This window comes from Garra rufa, chromosome 23 (assembly GCF_049309525.1).
Source record: "Garra rufa chromosome 23, GarRuf1.0, whole genome shotgun sequence".
NCBI lineage: Eukaryota > Metazoa > Chordata > Actinopteri > Cypriniformes > Cyprinidae > Garra > Garra rufa.
In genome coordinates this window covers 5,447,472-5,463,725 of record NC_133383.1, presented here as the reverse complement: position 1 = coordinate 5,463,725, position 16,254 = coordinate 5,447,472, and the positions used below count along the sequence as shown (strand labels likewise).

The 16,254-nt window shown below is 33.0% G+C and overlaps 1 protein-coding gene across 1 annotated transcript in view; it reads right to left on the bottom strand.

Annotated features, from left to right (window-relative positions):
- Positions 1–1,624: 1,624 nt before the first annotated feature.
- The window catches only part of pitpnb (phosphatidylinositol transfer protein, beta), a 35,001-nt gene continuing 20,371 nt past the window's right edge, over positions 1,625–16,254 (bottom strand). The window contains exons 8-12 of the mRNA XM_073829936.1: positions 15,998–16,075; positions 15,790–15,900; positions 13,162–13,284; positions 8,542–8,630; positions 1,625–3,964 (exon numbers count right to left, since the gene is read on the bottom strand). Of these exons, the coding sequence (XP_073686037.1) occupies positions 8,583–8,630; positions 13,162–13,284; positions 15,790–15,900; positions 15,998–16,075 (360 nt within the window). The 3' untranslated portion in view covers positions 1,625–3,964; positions 8,542–8,582. The remainder of the gene's footprint in view (positions 3,965–8,541; positions 8,631–13,161; positions 13,285–15,789; positions 15,901–15,997; positions 16,076–16,254) is intronic.

Genomic DNA, 16,254 nt, shown 5'->3' with positions numbered 1-16,254 from the left:
CTCATCTGTTCCAGCGCTGATTTCTCACCAATGCCGACACAGGCACACATGCGCAGGGGGCGGGGTTTCGTGCGCCAGGGCGGGGTCTGACGCACAAGGGGCGTGGATTCGCTTAAGGAAGTCTAAAAGAGATGTATATAACGTATTAATAGATAACATAATAGAGAAATAATGAAAACCACTTCAATCTTCATTGATACTCTATTTTACAAACAGATTTATTTAGGCCTTCTTCTACAAGGTACATATCAACAACATAAACATCTGATAAAAAAAATCAAAACTTAAGTGATTTTATCATTTATATTAAATTCTGCAATTTATATATGAGAACGCGTAGACACAAACAGGTAAGAAAAACGCATCAAAGCTCACTGGTACTTAATCTACGTGTGAAATATTAGATATTTTATTTACACACAGCCATACATTTTTATAATCTAGATTCAAATGAAAAATGAACCAAACATAAATGCAAATATTCAGTCACTCCCAAATCCCTCATATGTAAATCAGCTCTATTCGTTTATACACAGATACTGTAGTAAATATGCAGCAGTTAATTAGTAAATTAGCAGATGCATGAAACGGGCTTCATTTTCAAGCTGTGACGAATGGCAGCCAGAGATAATGAATGTGTCTTCAGGGTTAATTTCCTGTAAGTAACCGGTGATTGTGATGTATTTTTAGAAGCCACTGCTGCAGCACGGGTCAAATTATTTATCTTTACAACAAAAGCTGTTTAATGAATAGCGATTACAACATTGTAGAAATAAAAACCTTATACTACAAACTAGACTGCGTCCTGCAAACTCACTACCGAATGATACAACCATTAAGTTACTGAAAGGTTTTATGGTGAAATATAAGTGGCCATTTATTGATAGGTATGACTGAAGAAATTAAACTAATAAAAGGATAATAAATGGAAAGCCATGAGACTTGTTTTGTAGGTCCCTCTGGTTTTTATAAGAAATCGTTACCTGCTTCTTTGGCAAAGCGGAACAGTGCCATCTAGTGCTGCTGGCAGGAACAAACGCTGATGAAAACTAGGAGAAATTCACAGACATCTTTCTGTGGTCACAAATTAAAGATACAGAAATCAAATGAAGCATTTAAGATCCTAACCCCTTTAGACAAATGATTTATTAACGCATTAAGATATTTAACCCTAAAAAGATTAGAAATATTTATATTCACCTTGGACCTCAAAACCAGTCAATTTTTTGAAATTGAGATTTATACATCATCTGAAAGCTGAATAAATAACTTTCCATTTATGTTTTATTTAGGATAGGACAATATTTGAAAATCTGGAATCTCAGGGTGCAAAAAATCTAAATATTGAGAAAATCACCTTTAAAGTTGTCCAAATGAAGTGCATCTTACTAATCAAAAATTAAGTTTTAATATATTTACGGTTGGAAATTCACAAAATATCTTTATGGAACATGATCTTTAAATAATATCCTAATGATTTTTGGCATAATTTTTTTTTTTATAATTTTGACTATTGCTACTGGTTTTGTGGTCCAAGGTCACAAATTACCTGATACATCCAGGTTTTCCATGACTTGCATCTAAAGGTAAAACATTAAACCATGCAAAAATAACAGACCAAACGTGACTGGTGTCGAAATTTATTAGATATACCGTTAACTGTTAAAATTTATAACCAATTCAAAAGCTGCAAGGAAAAAACAGAATAAATCACACCATTGTACATTCACTGATATTTCCCCTGATTTTCAAACAAACAATCAGAAAAAGACAGTAAAACAGCATCGTGTAATTCCCCAAGAAAACAACAACAAAAAACACAGTAGATTCTCCAAGTGCGCCGTTATGCTTCGATTACAATATGATTCATTCATTAAATCCGAAACCCTTGCCCATCCCAGTCCCTGCTAGCCTAAAAAAAGCCATGTACGTGTACAAAAGTAAACCACACGATCCGTGAGACTCGAGACAGTATGTCAGAACAGACGTCAGTGCACTGATTGCTCAATTACGATCTAGAAAACATGAAAAATCAAAACCTGACGTCCCATCTGGATCTCAGAAGAGGAGCGCAGGTATGCGATAACGTCTTCTTGATTGCCAAAAAGGTGTCCTGATGGCTTGCATGATTGCGTGAACATTCGTGGACCTTGAAATGAAAGGGACGTTAAGAAACAAAACATGCAAACTGAGAAGAAGCATGTTGTAAATGTGCAATTCTAACTAGACAATCACAATGCAACAGGATCGCACGTTTCTACGCAGACATCAGGCACTAGGTTTGCGTGCCGTCAGCTGTCCATGAAAGCCCGACTATTATAAAACTAATGCACTGGCCACAATATATGATAAAAATCTGATCCGTCCAACCGTCAGGACAGAGAACCGTACATGTTAAAAACCTGTTACTAATAAAACAGCCCTGCGGGTCAAGTGCAAACAGCAGAGAGTCTTTTTGCTAGGCTGGATGATCTGAGCTGGTGCAGGACGGTCAGAGACGAGGACGTCAGGAAGTAGAATTACACCTGTGCATCCTGCGACTCCAACCTGGTACGATATAGAGAAACTATACAAATATCAAGCTCTTTAAAATGCGTTTAGAAAGTTCTCCGCTTTGTCCTAAGCGTCTCTTGAGGCAGCTACGCACACATTCAGGTGCAGAGCTCAGGGTTCCCACACATTCTGATTGCAATATTCAATATAAATATATAAATTTAATCCTTGATGATGATTTCATGAAAAAAAAAAATTGTTAAAAAGCTATTTAATAATGCAAGTATGCAGGGCTGGTCAATAAAGATTCAAGTACACACTGTGAGACTTGTGCACTAGAATCTCTTACTGACTGTGCCTGTGTAGTGACACCGAATTTAAATCTGTTGTCATGACGACGCCAGTAACATTTGCATAATACGCGCAAGGATACCAGAACTGGGATAGAGTCACTGTTCGCATGTCAGTAACTAGAGATTCATCCACCTGGAAAAGTAGTTACACCTCTTCATAGGTCAAACTAAGAAACCATTTATTCTAATTTTACGATCATTTACTAATGAAAATGTCTTCCAGGCCTGGAAATCACAATTTTTTTTCCCTGATATCTCCAGGATTTTCCAAGACCGTGGGAACCCTGAAAGCATTACAGGTAGATTAGCGATATAAAAGCACTTTGCCTGTCCTAAAGCGACTCTAAAAGTAAGAAAAAGCAGCAGAGGCGGCAGCAACGATTTGCTCTGGTAATTAGTCCAGATTTTGGTGAGGAGAACCTGAAGAGTCCTGAGGGGTTACGTCACGCGAAGTGTCTTGAGAACATGAACATGAAGACCCTCTTAAAAACAGCCGCTATCATGCCTGAGCTCATGCAAATGGAAAAGGTTTTGCGAGGTGGACGTGTGTTTTTGCACAAATGCGCATGCTGTGCGGTAGCATCACACATTTAACCTAGAAAAAAGAAAAAGAAAAAAAAAGACGAGATGGTAGGCAGGACTATGCTGACGCTACCAATTAAAAAACATGATTTTAAAGGAAGCAAAAAGAAGTGCTTCGTCGGGGGACAGACTAGACACAGACAGGAAAATCATTACAAACATAAAACCGAACAAAAAACAAAAATTGGTCCGATGCCTGCCAGAATTATGTCGTTTTTGTTTCTGAGATTGAATAACAACCATACAGCAATACTCGGGTGTTTCTAACAAAGTGGATCAACCTGGCTGAATCTAAAAAAGTAAAACAGGTAGAGCGTGACAGTGTGTCCACCCTGTCGGCAGGTGTGCGAGTACAGTACTACTGATCACTGTGTCATTCTGCAGTGTGGTGGTGGAGGACGATGGCGCCGCCACTGGCCGGTTTGGTTGGATGCGGTGGTGTCGTTCGTCAAGTGTCGTCGTGGTTGGATTCTTGAAGTTTTGCCTCATTGTTCGTGAGCAGCGCTGGTTCCTCGAACCTGACCAGTTTTACGAAGCTACGAGAATGGGAGAAGAAAATGGTGAATGTTAGGAACGTGGAAAAAAGGTTATTCGTGCAGCTTTTTCAATGCATGTTTGAATCATTCCACCATTTTGTCCTAACCAGGTGCGAAACGATGAAGTGGGCTATTGCGATGATTTGTACAATGCTAATTTAAGTTGATGCATTTAGTCGGTTGGTTGGTTTCAAATCAGTTTCAATTTCAATTTTTAGTTGCATTGGTCTGGTCACGCTGAATAATATTAACTATAATGTCATATTCTGAAGAAAACTGTGCATCTACAGTGGTGTTACTATTAACTTAACACACAAAAACAAACAAAGCCGAAATAAAATGCAAATATTAGATTAAAACTTAAACACAAATGGGAAATATTGGCGACAAGTTTTTGAACAGTAAGATTTTTAAATGTTTTTTTAAAGAAGTCTCTTCTGCTCAACAAGCCTGCATTTATTTGATCCAAAGTACAGCAAAAATAGTAATACTGTGAAATATCTTTACTGTTTAAAATAACTGTACTCTAATATGCCGATTTGCATATTATTATTATTATCAATATACAGTTGAATATTTTTTTTAGGATTCTTTGATGAATAGAAAGATCCAAAGACCAGCATTTATCTGAAATGCAACTATTTTGCAACATTATACAAATTTTTTTTTGGGTGTGGAAAAAAAAGGATCAAAAACAGATTTAAAATGGATCAAAAGTGATGCTCAATACATTTATAATGTTACAAAAGATTACCGTTTCAGATAAATGCTGTTCTTTTTTTAACTTTCTATTCGTCAAAGAAACTTACTCAGGTGTTTTTGACATAGTGTTTTTGATGCAAATCAGAATATTAGAATTATTTCTGAAGGATCATGTTACTGTAGTAATGATGCTACAATTCAGCTTTAAAATCACAGGAATAAATTACATTATAAAATATATTTAAAAAATAACACTTATTTTAAATAGTAAAAATATTTCAGAATTTTACAGGTTTTTCTTTTTTTTTTTTTTTTGCTGTACTTTGGATCAAATAAATGCAGGCTTGGTAAGCAGAAGAGACTTCTTTAAGAAGAAAAAAAAAAAAAAAATCTTACTGTCCAAAAACTTTTGACTGGTTATATGTGTATATATGCATGTACTAAGTTAACAGTACTTCAAATAAGTAGTAAGTATTAATAAAATAAATTTGAGCTAAATAATATTAAAAAAATAAACTAATAAAAATAATTAAAAAAAATAAAAATTACTAAAACTTTAAAATGAAAATTATTTTTTTTTCTCCTAAAAATAGAAACTAATTCAAAATAATTAATAAAATAGTATATAATATTAAAGTAACACTGGGTTACTAATGGTACAGAGCTGGGTAGTAACTGATCCCATGTAATCTGGATTACGTAATTAGATTCCAAAGATTAAGTACTTGTAATTATCTTAAATTACATTTTAACTTACTTTTTTGGCATCTGATCCGTTCATCTTATATATTAGCCTGAAGCAAGATTTTAAAATAATTATAATATTGATTAATTATAAAAAAAAATTTAATTGAACATTTATGATTTAATTAACATCTTTTATATTTTCACAGTTCCTTCACAAACACCAGCAATATATTTTTGTTCGCACTTCATGCTGTTAACAACAACAAATAAAAAATATTTTAATACTCATTGTATTCTTATGTGAATGTGGTACAATATTATCCTTTTTAAATCAAAGAGATAAACAAGTTAGGTCAAACGTAATCTAAAAGTAGTCCCGATTATATTACCTAAAATGTGTAATGTAATGCATTACGTTACTAACTACAATTTTTGTCATGGAATTTGGAATCAGTTTTGGATTACAAATTGTAAGTAATCTACCCAGTTCTGTAAGGGTATTACAATTTTTGACACATTTCCAGCTTTTTCAAGTGGTTTCTTACTGACTCAGAAGTTCACCCTTACATTTCTAGATAGTTTGTCAGATATTTCACTTGTTTTTCATCTACAAGACAAAAATAAGTCTGATTACTTGGAAACAAGAGATGCATGATTTGAGGAATCCGTAGCACAAACTATGTTGGGCAAATTAAATGCAAAACTTTAATACTTAGGATACGGGTTTGTTTGAATCAATAACACGAGGTATGACTAGCAGTAAAAATGCCTTAGTAAACATCACTAATTAGTTCTGATGTGCAGGATTTTGTGGCAAGTTTTCATCGTGCCTGGTTAGGACACCGTGTGAATTCAAGACCCTGTAGGCATTTTTTTTTTTTTTTTTTCACACTCGCACGTGCACAAACGCACACTCACTCAAGTCAAAGAGAGCAGAAACACACGCTCACATGCGCCGAGTGCAAACACACTCTGGAAAAATCAACAAACACAAAAAGCGGTGATTAGAAACCAAGAACAGTGCAGAGAAGCAGCAATGGGCCGATGAGGAGAAATGAGAAATGAAGGAGGGGAAAAAAAAACAAGATTGGGCAGAGACGCTTGGAAAGAGCGACCGAGGAGAGTCTCATCTCTTCCAGATCGTTTTACGGCGGAGCCAAACGCAAAGGGAGGGAGAGTAACACAAATATGAAGCGGCTGTGCTCCGTTCTGACTCTCAACAGACGCCGAATTTCTCTCTCGAGAAGAAAGTCTATAAAGTGAACTTCATAACTGCCTTACAGACGCTGCAAGATCAACACGAGACTCGAGCAACTCTGAAAAACCAAAACCACATGACCAATGCAAAAATAAAGAGATATTTCACTTGTCATCCTTTGTTGTTCCAAACCTGCATGAGTTTCTTTATTCTGTAACACCAAAGAAAGGTTCAGCAGAACGTTAAGGATGCTCATTTCAAAATATATAATGGCTGTCAAACTCGCAAAAAACACTATAATAGTAGGCCATACGACTCATGCACTATTACAAGTCATATAACATCAAACGATACCTTTTATGCGATTAAAAAAACGTACTGTCTGAAACATTTCCTTCTACCATTTTTCAAATCTCCTTCGCACTTACATGTTTGAATATGCATATAAATTTAAATATAATAAAAAACAGCTCTTAATTACATTTGGTTTAACCATGTGTACTTAAATGTGAAAAATATAATTTATTTTTTGTATTGTTTTAACGGGAATCAAACTACCCTTAAGAAAAGTTTAAGAAGATGTAAGATTTTTTAAGCCTATATATATATATTTTTTTTTTTGCATTTTGCGATTTTCATAAAACGTTACAACCAAGTTTCACAACTGCAATGCAACATAAAAATATTCAAACTAAATCAAAATATTTAAAAATATCAAACTACCTTTAAAAAAAGTTAAGAAAATGTAAAAACGTTAAAAAAATATATATATTTGTATTATTTGTATATTTAGCATATTGGAAACTTAAAATGTTTTTATTTTTTGTGTTTGATTTTTTTTAAAGGGAATCAAACTACCTTTAAGAAAGTTAAGAGTTTTTAGCCCAATTTTTATTTTTTAACAATTAGACATTTTCATAAAACATTATAACCAAGTTTCACAACTGCAATACAATGCAACAAAAAGCAAATAAAATACAATACAAAAGTAAATAAACATTTGAAAATAAACTACCTTTAAAAAAAATAAAGATTTAAAATTTTTGGCTTTTTTTTTTTTTAATATTATCTGGTTTTATTTATTCATTTTTAATGGGAATCAAACTACCTTTGAGAAAGTTTTAAGAGGTTTTTTTTAACCCAATTTTCGCATCTTGACATTTTCATAAGAACAAAACATAAGTGCAATGCAAAAACAAACAAAAAACAAATACAAATAAACTAAAATAAAATATTTTTAATGGACATTAAACTACCTTTAAAAAAAAGTTTGTTTTTTTTTACATTTTCTTTTTGGTATTTTGATTAAAAAAAAACAAATCTTGATAGTTTGTGCCCATTGTATGCTAGAATTGTATGTAAAACAAATGTGGAGATTTATCAAAAACACCTTTGTGAAAGAAAGTCAGTCATACAGGTTTGGAACGACATGATGGCAATTTATTTTTCTATGCACTAACCCTTTAGAATGAGAATACTGGAAAAGAAAAAGACAGCCATTGCAGCTGCTCCTGTAAACATCGCAACCTGCCTCTATTTAGAGAGAAGATCAACAAGTCGACAGAAGAACGCAGCTTTTGGAAGCTACAGGCATTGGCCACCACACTTGCTTTAAACATCAAGAACGCTTTAAAAAAAACCCTCTTTTACCTTTCAACTGGAGTCTAAAACCATTAGAACTTGCAGATGAGGCTTTTTCAAGGAGCTGCAAACACCTGCTTTCAATTTGCGCCGTTGAGGCACTATTTTCCTCTGGCCTGAGCGAACGCTATTGGGCGGTTCAGCCAAGAGTTTGTCTGAAATGACTAACACTTTAACTCGGGTTACATTCGTCCACCCGTCAGCTGAGAGGAGAACACCAGAAGAAAGGTTAGTTGTGGTTAGCTGAAATGGAGGCAGTGAAGTGATGGGTTAGTGGGCGGCGGCGGATGAAAGGAACGTGAGAAAGAATGCGCGACGGAGCGGCCGCATCTCCTGCCGCACCACTTACGGAGTCTCTCCACCTGCCTCGCGTTATTAAAAAGGATGGGGCTACTCTTCGGCTGCCGTCGTGCCTCGTACGGATCCCTTTTGACGCATCTAGAAACAAAACATGCCGTTAGGTGCAATCTTACCACTTGCTGACGTCCAGCTGGAAGGAACACGTTATGAAACATCAAAATAGGCAATAACACAACATGAAAAGCATTTTTGAGTGAATCTCAGGTAGACATAGCCAAGTTTTTTTTTTTTTTTTTTTATAAATAGGATTCAACGTACCTAGGCAAGGCAAGGCAAGATTTATAAAGCATTTTATACACAATGGTAATTCAAAGTTCTTTACATAAAAAGAAATTAAAATAATCATAAAATGATCACAATAATGCTAAAGCAAGCAACAAATAAATAAATAAAATACAACTCAATCATAGATAACGCCAAGTTTCGAGAAAGACATTTTCCTAACAATGAAACAGTTAATTTTTACATTTTTTTATAATAAAAAAAAAAACTTTATTACTGCAATGCAAAAAAATGAACAAACAATATTGTAAATATTTAAGTATTTATTTTATTATTATGCAATATAAAATAATAATTATAAAATATTAAAATATTATATTTAATATACTAAAAAAGTAATTAGGTCATTTAATTAATATATAAAAAGCTGGGATATGAGAAAGACATTTTCATAATAAATCATTTACAAAAAAAATGTTTGTAAATCACAACTGTAATGCAAAAAAAGAAAAATTTTACTTTAGTATTCATCTTTTATAATTTATTATTTTTGTATTATTTTTTGTTTTTCATTTTATGTAATGAAGCAATAACTTATTTCATTATATTTCTTAACATACTTAATAAAATATACAAAATTACAAATTAATTTAAAAACTTAATTTTAGTACAACCTTGAGACTCAATTGTACCCTACTAAAATGTTAAAATTTGAATAAAATATATATATATATATATATATCCTTTTCAAAAAATTTGCATATTGTGATAAAGTTCATTATTTTCTATAATATACTGATAAACATTAGACTTTCATACATTTTAGATTCATTACACACATTTGAAAGTAGTTCTAGCCTTTTATTGTTTTAATATTGATGATTTTGGCATACAGCTCATGAAAACCCAAAATTCCTATATCAAAAAATTAGCATATTTCATCCGACCAATAAAAGAAAAGTGTTTTTAATACAAAAAAAAAGTCAACCTTCAAATAATTATGTTCAGTTATGCACTGAATACTTGGTGAGGAATCCTTTTGCAGAAATGACTGCTTCAATGTGGCGTGGCATATATATACACACACACACACACACACACACACACACACACACACACACACACACACACACACACACACACACATTATTTTAAATATAAAAAAAAGAGAATCAGATTATTTCTTCGCATTACAAGCAATTCATTATTCTGAAAAGCCATGTGTTTGCATTTTGAGATATATATTTTTGGTCCAAAAAAAATAGGCTATTTTCTTGAGACTCATGCATTGAACAGTTGACTTTTTTAGCAGAGAGGCACTGAATGGGTTAACGTTGACATAATCCTCACTGGAAACATATTCACCATCATTTCCATAAAAGAGGTTTTGAAAAAATACACCCTGGAAGGTTTCTGTAAAGCATGGCAAGGCCAAAGTAAACTTAATTCGTCAAATATTAGTCCAAATACATACTTTTCTGCTTGGCAGCCCGATAGTTGCAGTGTAAAAAGCTGTTTGTTTAATATAAAGTTTTACTACACATACTGCTTGTTTTATTAACGCCAACCTTTATATCCGAAGGCAATTACAGACGAACTGGTTAAGAGAAAGATATAACTCGTAACGTGACCGACGGGTTGACGGTTAAGGAATCACTTTATTGGTCTTGGCCAAGCGTCGCTTAAGAATAAAACTAATAAGCGACTACGCCTTCGGGATTTGGATGAGAATGCATTGATCGATATTTCCCAGGCAGTGAGGAGTTTGTGGTTTTCCTTGGCTGCATGCTGAAAGCGATCACAGAGCGTGTCAGAGTTTGGAGAGACTGCGTGCCGTTGGATCGTCATATTTACTGGGTAGAGGAAAGAATCTGGGCCAAATACTATACACTTGAGCTGGGACGCATTCAACAAAAACACACAACTGAAAATAGAGAATACGAGCACGCTGCCAACGGTGACCAGCGGGGAAAAAACCCAATATAGCTCAAATCTGTAACCCCTTCAATAACGTCCAGGAGCCGGATTACATTCAGCGACTACTATTTTACGTCTACAGTCGAATAATGACCCCTGGTGCTAATATCACAGGTACTAACGTTTTATTCCACATATAAACGCCCACATTACGCTGTAAAAGCTGTCCAGATGTGCACTGTAGGCTGATGATGTACAGATTGGACATGTGTATTATGAATATACTCCAGCTCAGCATTTCTCAATAGTGCACTGACCCACTGCAATTTTATAATTTAGCTGTCTGAATTTAATGACAAAAGACAGACAACTGTGTATTGAATTGTGCTTAGTTACACACAATAGCAACTGCATTCAATTAGCATTGTTATATTTAAATAGCCATTTGGACTCATTTCCTTTTAAATGAAGCGTGCAAAAAATGTTTGTCTGAATCATTTGGACAACTCACTTGTTATCTAAATCCAGAATTATTGTAGTTGACTTAACTAAACCTATACCAAAAAAAAAAAATGAAACAGTGAAATAAAATACTGAAACAAAAGTCTATCCATCCATCCATCCACACACACACACACACACACACACACACACACACACACACACACACACACACACACTATATTAAAATATATTTGAAATGTTTAAACATATTTTATATAATTTCTGTTTTCACTTTAATTTTTATTACAATTTTAGTAATTGTGTAAGTAAATTATTTTTTTAATATGTAATTTTCATTACTTTTAATTAATTATATAAATATATATAAATATATATAAAAATCAATCATTTAATTGAAAGTAATGAAACTTTGTTTTATTTTCTCTAATATTACTATTTTTTTAATTAATAATATTAAAGAAAATAAAACTAATAGAAATTACTTACACAATTACTAAAATCTTAATAAAAATTAAAATGAAAAAGTATAAAAATATGTAAATTTTATTACTTTTAAATATATATATATAATTAAAAGTTATGAAAAAATAACAGTATTAAAGAAAATATAAATAATTAAATGACAATTAAAGTGAAAACAATTAAACTAAAACACTGTTGGGAATTGAAATTGAATCAAAAATTTAAGTAAAGTGAGTCTGAATCTTTGGATTATCCAAAAACAAAATATTATTTGAAAAAAAAAATACTGAAATAAAAGTATATATAAATATTAATTTAAAATACCAAAATATTAAATTATTAATCAAATTAAAAGTAATGAAAAATTGTAATAACACTTTTTAAAAATACATTGACTTGCACAAAATTACTAACATCTTATAAATACTATATTTAAACATTTAAAATCTATTTTAATTCAAATATCACCAAAAACTATAATAGTATATCACGATGAAATTGAATAAAAAATGTATTTGTATGTAAATGTAACATTATTTAAATGTAATTAATAAAAACTATGTAGACATGAAAAAATAAACTTAAAATGTCTAACAAAAAAATTACTAAAATCTTAAAACAAATTAAAGTGAAAACAGAAATTATAAAAATTGAATAAGAAAATATTTGAGCATTTAAAAAATATTTTATTTTTAAAATATGATTCTCAATATTCTGATTTTCAAATAGTTGTAACTCGGCAAAATATCGTCCTATCCTAACAAACCATACAATGACGGAAAGCTTATTTCACCAGAACGATGTATAAATGTATAAATCTCAATTTCAAAATTGACCAACAGCCTTACTAAAATCTTAAAGTGAAAACATGAGATAAGAAAATATTTAAAAATTAATATATATATATATATAAAAAAAATTTTGTAAAACAAAAATTATACATACACACGTATGTATGTGTGTGTGTGTAATATATATATATATATATATATATATTTATATTTATAAAATTTTTAATTAGAATTAACATTTAAAAACTATAACTGTATTTCAAATGACACTAAAACAACACTGTCGGAAACTAAAAATGAATCAAATATTGAAGTAAAATGAGTCTGAATCATCTAGAAAACTCACTTGCTGAGTCAGTTGAAACGATAATAACAAATAACCATTCATTCACTGAACCTAATGCAGTTATTTGCGGCAAGTCGTTATTCCCAAAATTAGCTATAATTTTATTTAGAAGCAATTTTAAACAGGTTTGAGAGGTCTGGGACATTTAAATCATCCTAATCATTTAAAAGAATTATAGCAATTCCATTTTCTGATACTAAAGGCGCAGAAATGACACCTTTGACCTTTAAAAACCATTCATGAATGGACCAAAACCAGAAGAAGAAAAAAAAACAGTGGAAAGAACAGCGTTTAATGATCTGGACTGCTGGGAATTAGGAGGTCTGCCAAGGATGGGTGGGAACAAATGCAATTGAGGAAAAAATACATGCTTCAGACCATAATTCTGTTCAAATGTCATTCTCACCTCCTCCAGCTCTCGCTGCGTCTCCTCCTCCATCCTGCGGATGTCCTCCATGGTGAGCTCCACCCAGTTGTCAATCCAACAGAAGAGCTGACGGTGGAAGTTGGTGAAGATTCTCTTCTCTTGCTGCAAACGCAGATGAAAAACATTGTTACTGAGACAGGAAAAATAAACATCTCAAATCTCATTTAAATTTGAGAGGTGTCCCTTGTCACTTGTGTTTTAGATCACTAACATATCTGGCACAACACAACTTGAGATTGTACATGTAATATATTGTAATGTAATGTAATATGCATGTTGTTTGGACCACTTTATGGAGTTTTGTAATTTCTGTTGCATGACGGCACACACGGGCGGAAAGGGCACTAAAAACAGGGTTTCGACAGATATGAACAAGTAAAATTTAAGACCTATTTAATACCACCTTATATGAAATTTAAGACCTAAACCTGTAATGGAAATACACATTATATTACATACATATGTAATATTTAAAGTGTTTAATGTTATAAAAAAAAAAAAAAAAATCATCAGTCATAAATTATATTTATTACTACGATATACAGTGAACTTTTCATATCAGTAGGCAATATTCCACACAAAATGTCCCCATAGAAGTACCACATCACCAAGATTTTTGGTGGTGTACATAATTTATTCTGAAGCAATATTTTTAGTGTTCTATCAGCTTTTACATACTTACATCTGCAATTTTATTTACCTTTATAAAGGCCTATTTTTTAAGCTTTTGAAATGCATGCACTAGGGATGCACCGAATGTTCGGCAACCGAATTATTTGGCTGAAAATAGAAAAAAAAAAAAGCTATTTCGGTGTTCAGTCGAATAAGCGAAAAGGCTGAATAAATTATACAGAACAATGACGTGATCAAATAGAAGCACGCACTAATGCAGCAAACATGTCGGCAGTGTGGAAGCATTTAAAACTGTCCGAGAAAGATGCAAAAATTATTACAAGCACCGACAGCAGAAGACTGTTTAGTATCGCATCACATGTCTTGCATGAGAAGAGAAAGAGGTGATTGTTGCTGGTTGCTGTATGATGACTGAAAAAACGAAATGGCCTTTAACCATTAGTAAATAAACTACAGAACGTTATGTTTTCTAATACACGCACAAATTGTATTTATTCTGACAGTGCTGCACAAGCTCCTTAGCCAGGGTTCAAAGTCCAAAGCGCCAGGAAATTCTGCGTGATGACAATCATTCATAAATCTGCTGCTGTCAGCAAAAAGTAGTACCGAGGTCTTGCGGGTTTCCGCCAAAATGAAAGTCAAAATTCAAAAATGTTATGTTAGTATTGTAATTTTACTGTTGTTCTGTAAAATAAAATAAAAAAGTAACAAATACAAAAAATGCTTTGCTCAGCAAGGCTGCATTTATTCGTACGTTAAAAAGCACATGCCTGATTCAAGAAGGGGGTCTTAAAAATGGCCAAAGAATAATGCTAAAAAATGCTCCGCTCCACCCTAATTAAAAAACTGATTAAATACCTAAAAATCCTGATTAGAGTACATAAAAAGAAGGCTTTAAAAAGATTGGTATCGGTGTACGGAACGGCAGATACTGCTTCCTGCGATCGGCCTCAAAAATCCTGATCGGAGCACCCCTACTTCTAAACATACTAAACTACCAGTAGGTGGCGGTAAGTCACCTAATGAGTGAGTCATTTAGTCATTTCCACCGACTCGTTCAAAACGTTGAATCATTTAGTAGCAAAACACAGCAGAGTGTTGCTTGGAGAATGCAATACTTCTGCTGTGATCATTGTTTGGAACCATTTTGATTGGTGAAACAGAACAAAACAGTAAATACTGTGTCTGAAATGTAAGTAAGTTAGCTACTTGACTAACTATTTGTTTATCGAACTAAAATCAGTGTAACATTTGCAATCGTGAGAATATTCAGCAAAATAGCTCCCTTGGTATGTTACTTAGCTACATCATGATATAAATGAACTACACATTTTTTCCCTTTATTTTAGAATTTTAACCTCGGTGTGTTTCTTTACAGTATATCTTTGTGTGCTCTTACGCTCATTTGAAGAGACAGGCAGCACGATTTTGATACCAGAAATAGACTATCCATTATCAATCACTGTTCACTTCGAATGTATTAAAAGAAGAATCATGCTTTGCTGGTTATTTTTTTTATCATCATAGATTTGAGTCTGTTTGTCTGCTCGGAAAAGTAAAAAAAAAAAAAAAACATTTTAAACTAGCTCGAAGGCTGGTGGTCAGCTAACTGTAGCTCGACCTATGATTATTATAATTATTGAGAACATTATATACAGAAAAAAAAGGTAGTTTGACCTGTATTCTGCTACTGCGATTTTGTCTGATGACGCAGCAACTACTGCAGGGGGGAGAAAAAAAAATCTTTGGTCTGTCCAATGATTGTAAACAGTCATTAGGTCCATGAGACATAAGATATTTTTGCGGTAATGTGACCAAAAATATTTAAGACCCATCAAATCTTTAAGACATTTGAAGACTTTTTAAGGACCCACAGACACCCTATAAACATCTCTTTTTGTGCCCTATACGTGTTTGAAAAAACATGAGTGAATAAGCGATGAATTACTAGTTCGAATGGGTATCGTTTCTTACCTTGTGGATGAAGTTTTCTATTTTGGTTTGGAGGCCCCACCACTTGAACTTGACGGTGACTAGTTTGTACGCACACATACGAGGGGTGTCTGGCTTGGCCAAGAGCTCTTTCTGTTCAGGGAGAAATCACACGTGGTCTTTATATAAAACTGATTTGATCAGGAACAAAAATGTCTCAAAATGTAATTAATTTATTAGAGCTACTGACCTTCCAGTCTGGTCCTAAAGGGCCCCGGCCTGTTTTCTCTGAGTGAAAGACTGCTGGGTCCTCGTCTGGTTTATAATCCTGAGAATGACAATTTGGGTTAGTTATATTTTCTTTTATGGTTAATATTACTCCACATTTTGTTTCATTTATTACCCATAACTAATTTTGTTAATAACCATGTTATCACTGTTGTCAACTACTTTCAATGGAAAGTAGCTAAAGCCTGCCTAAAAAGTTGCTTAATTTCAACTATTTAC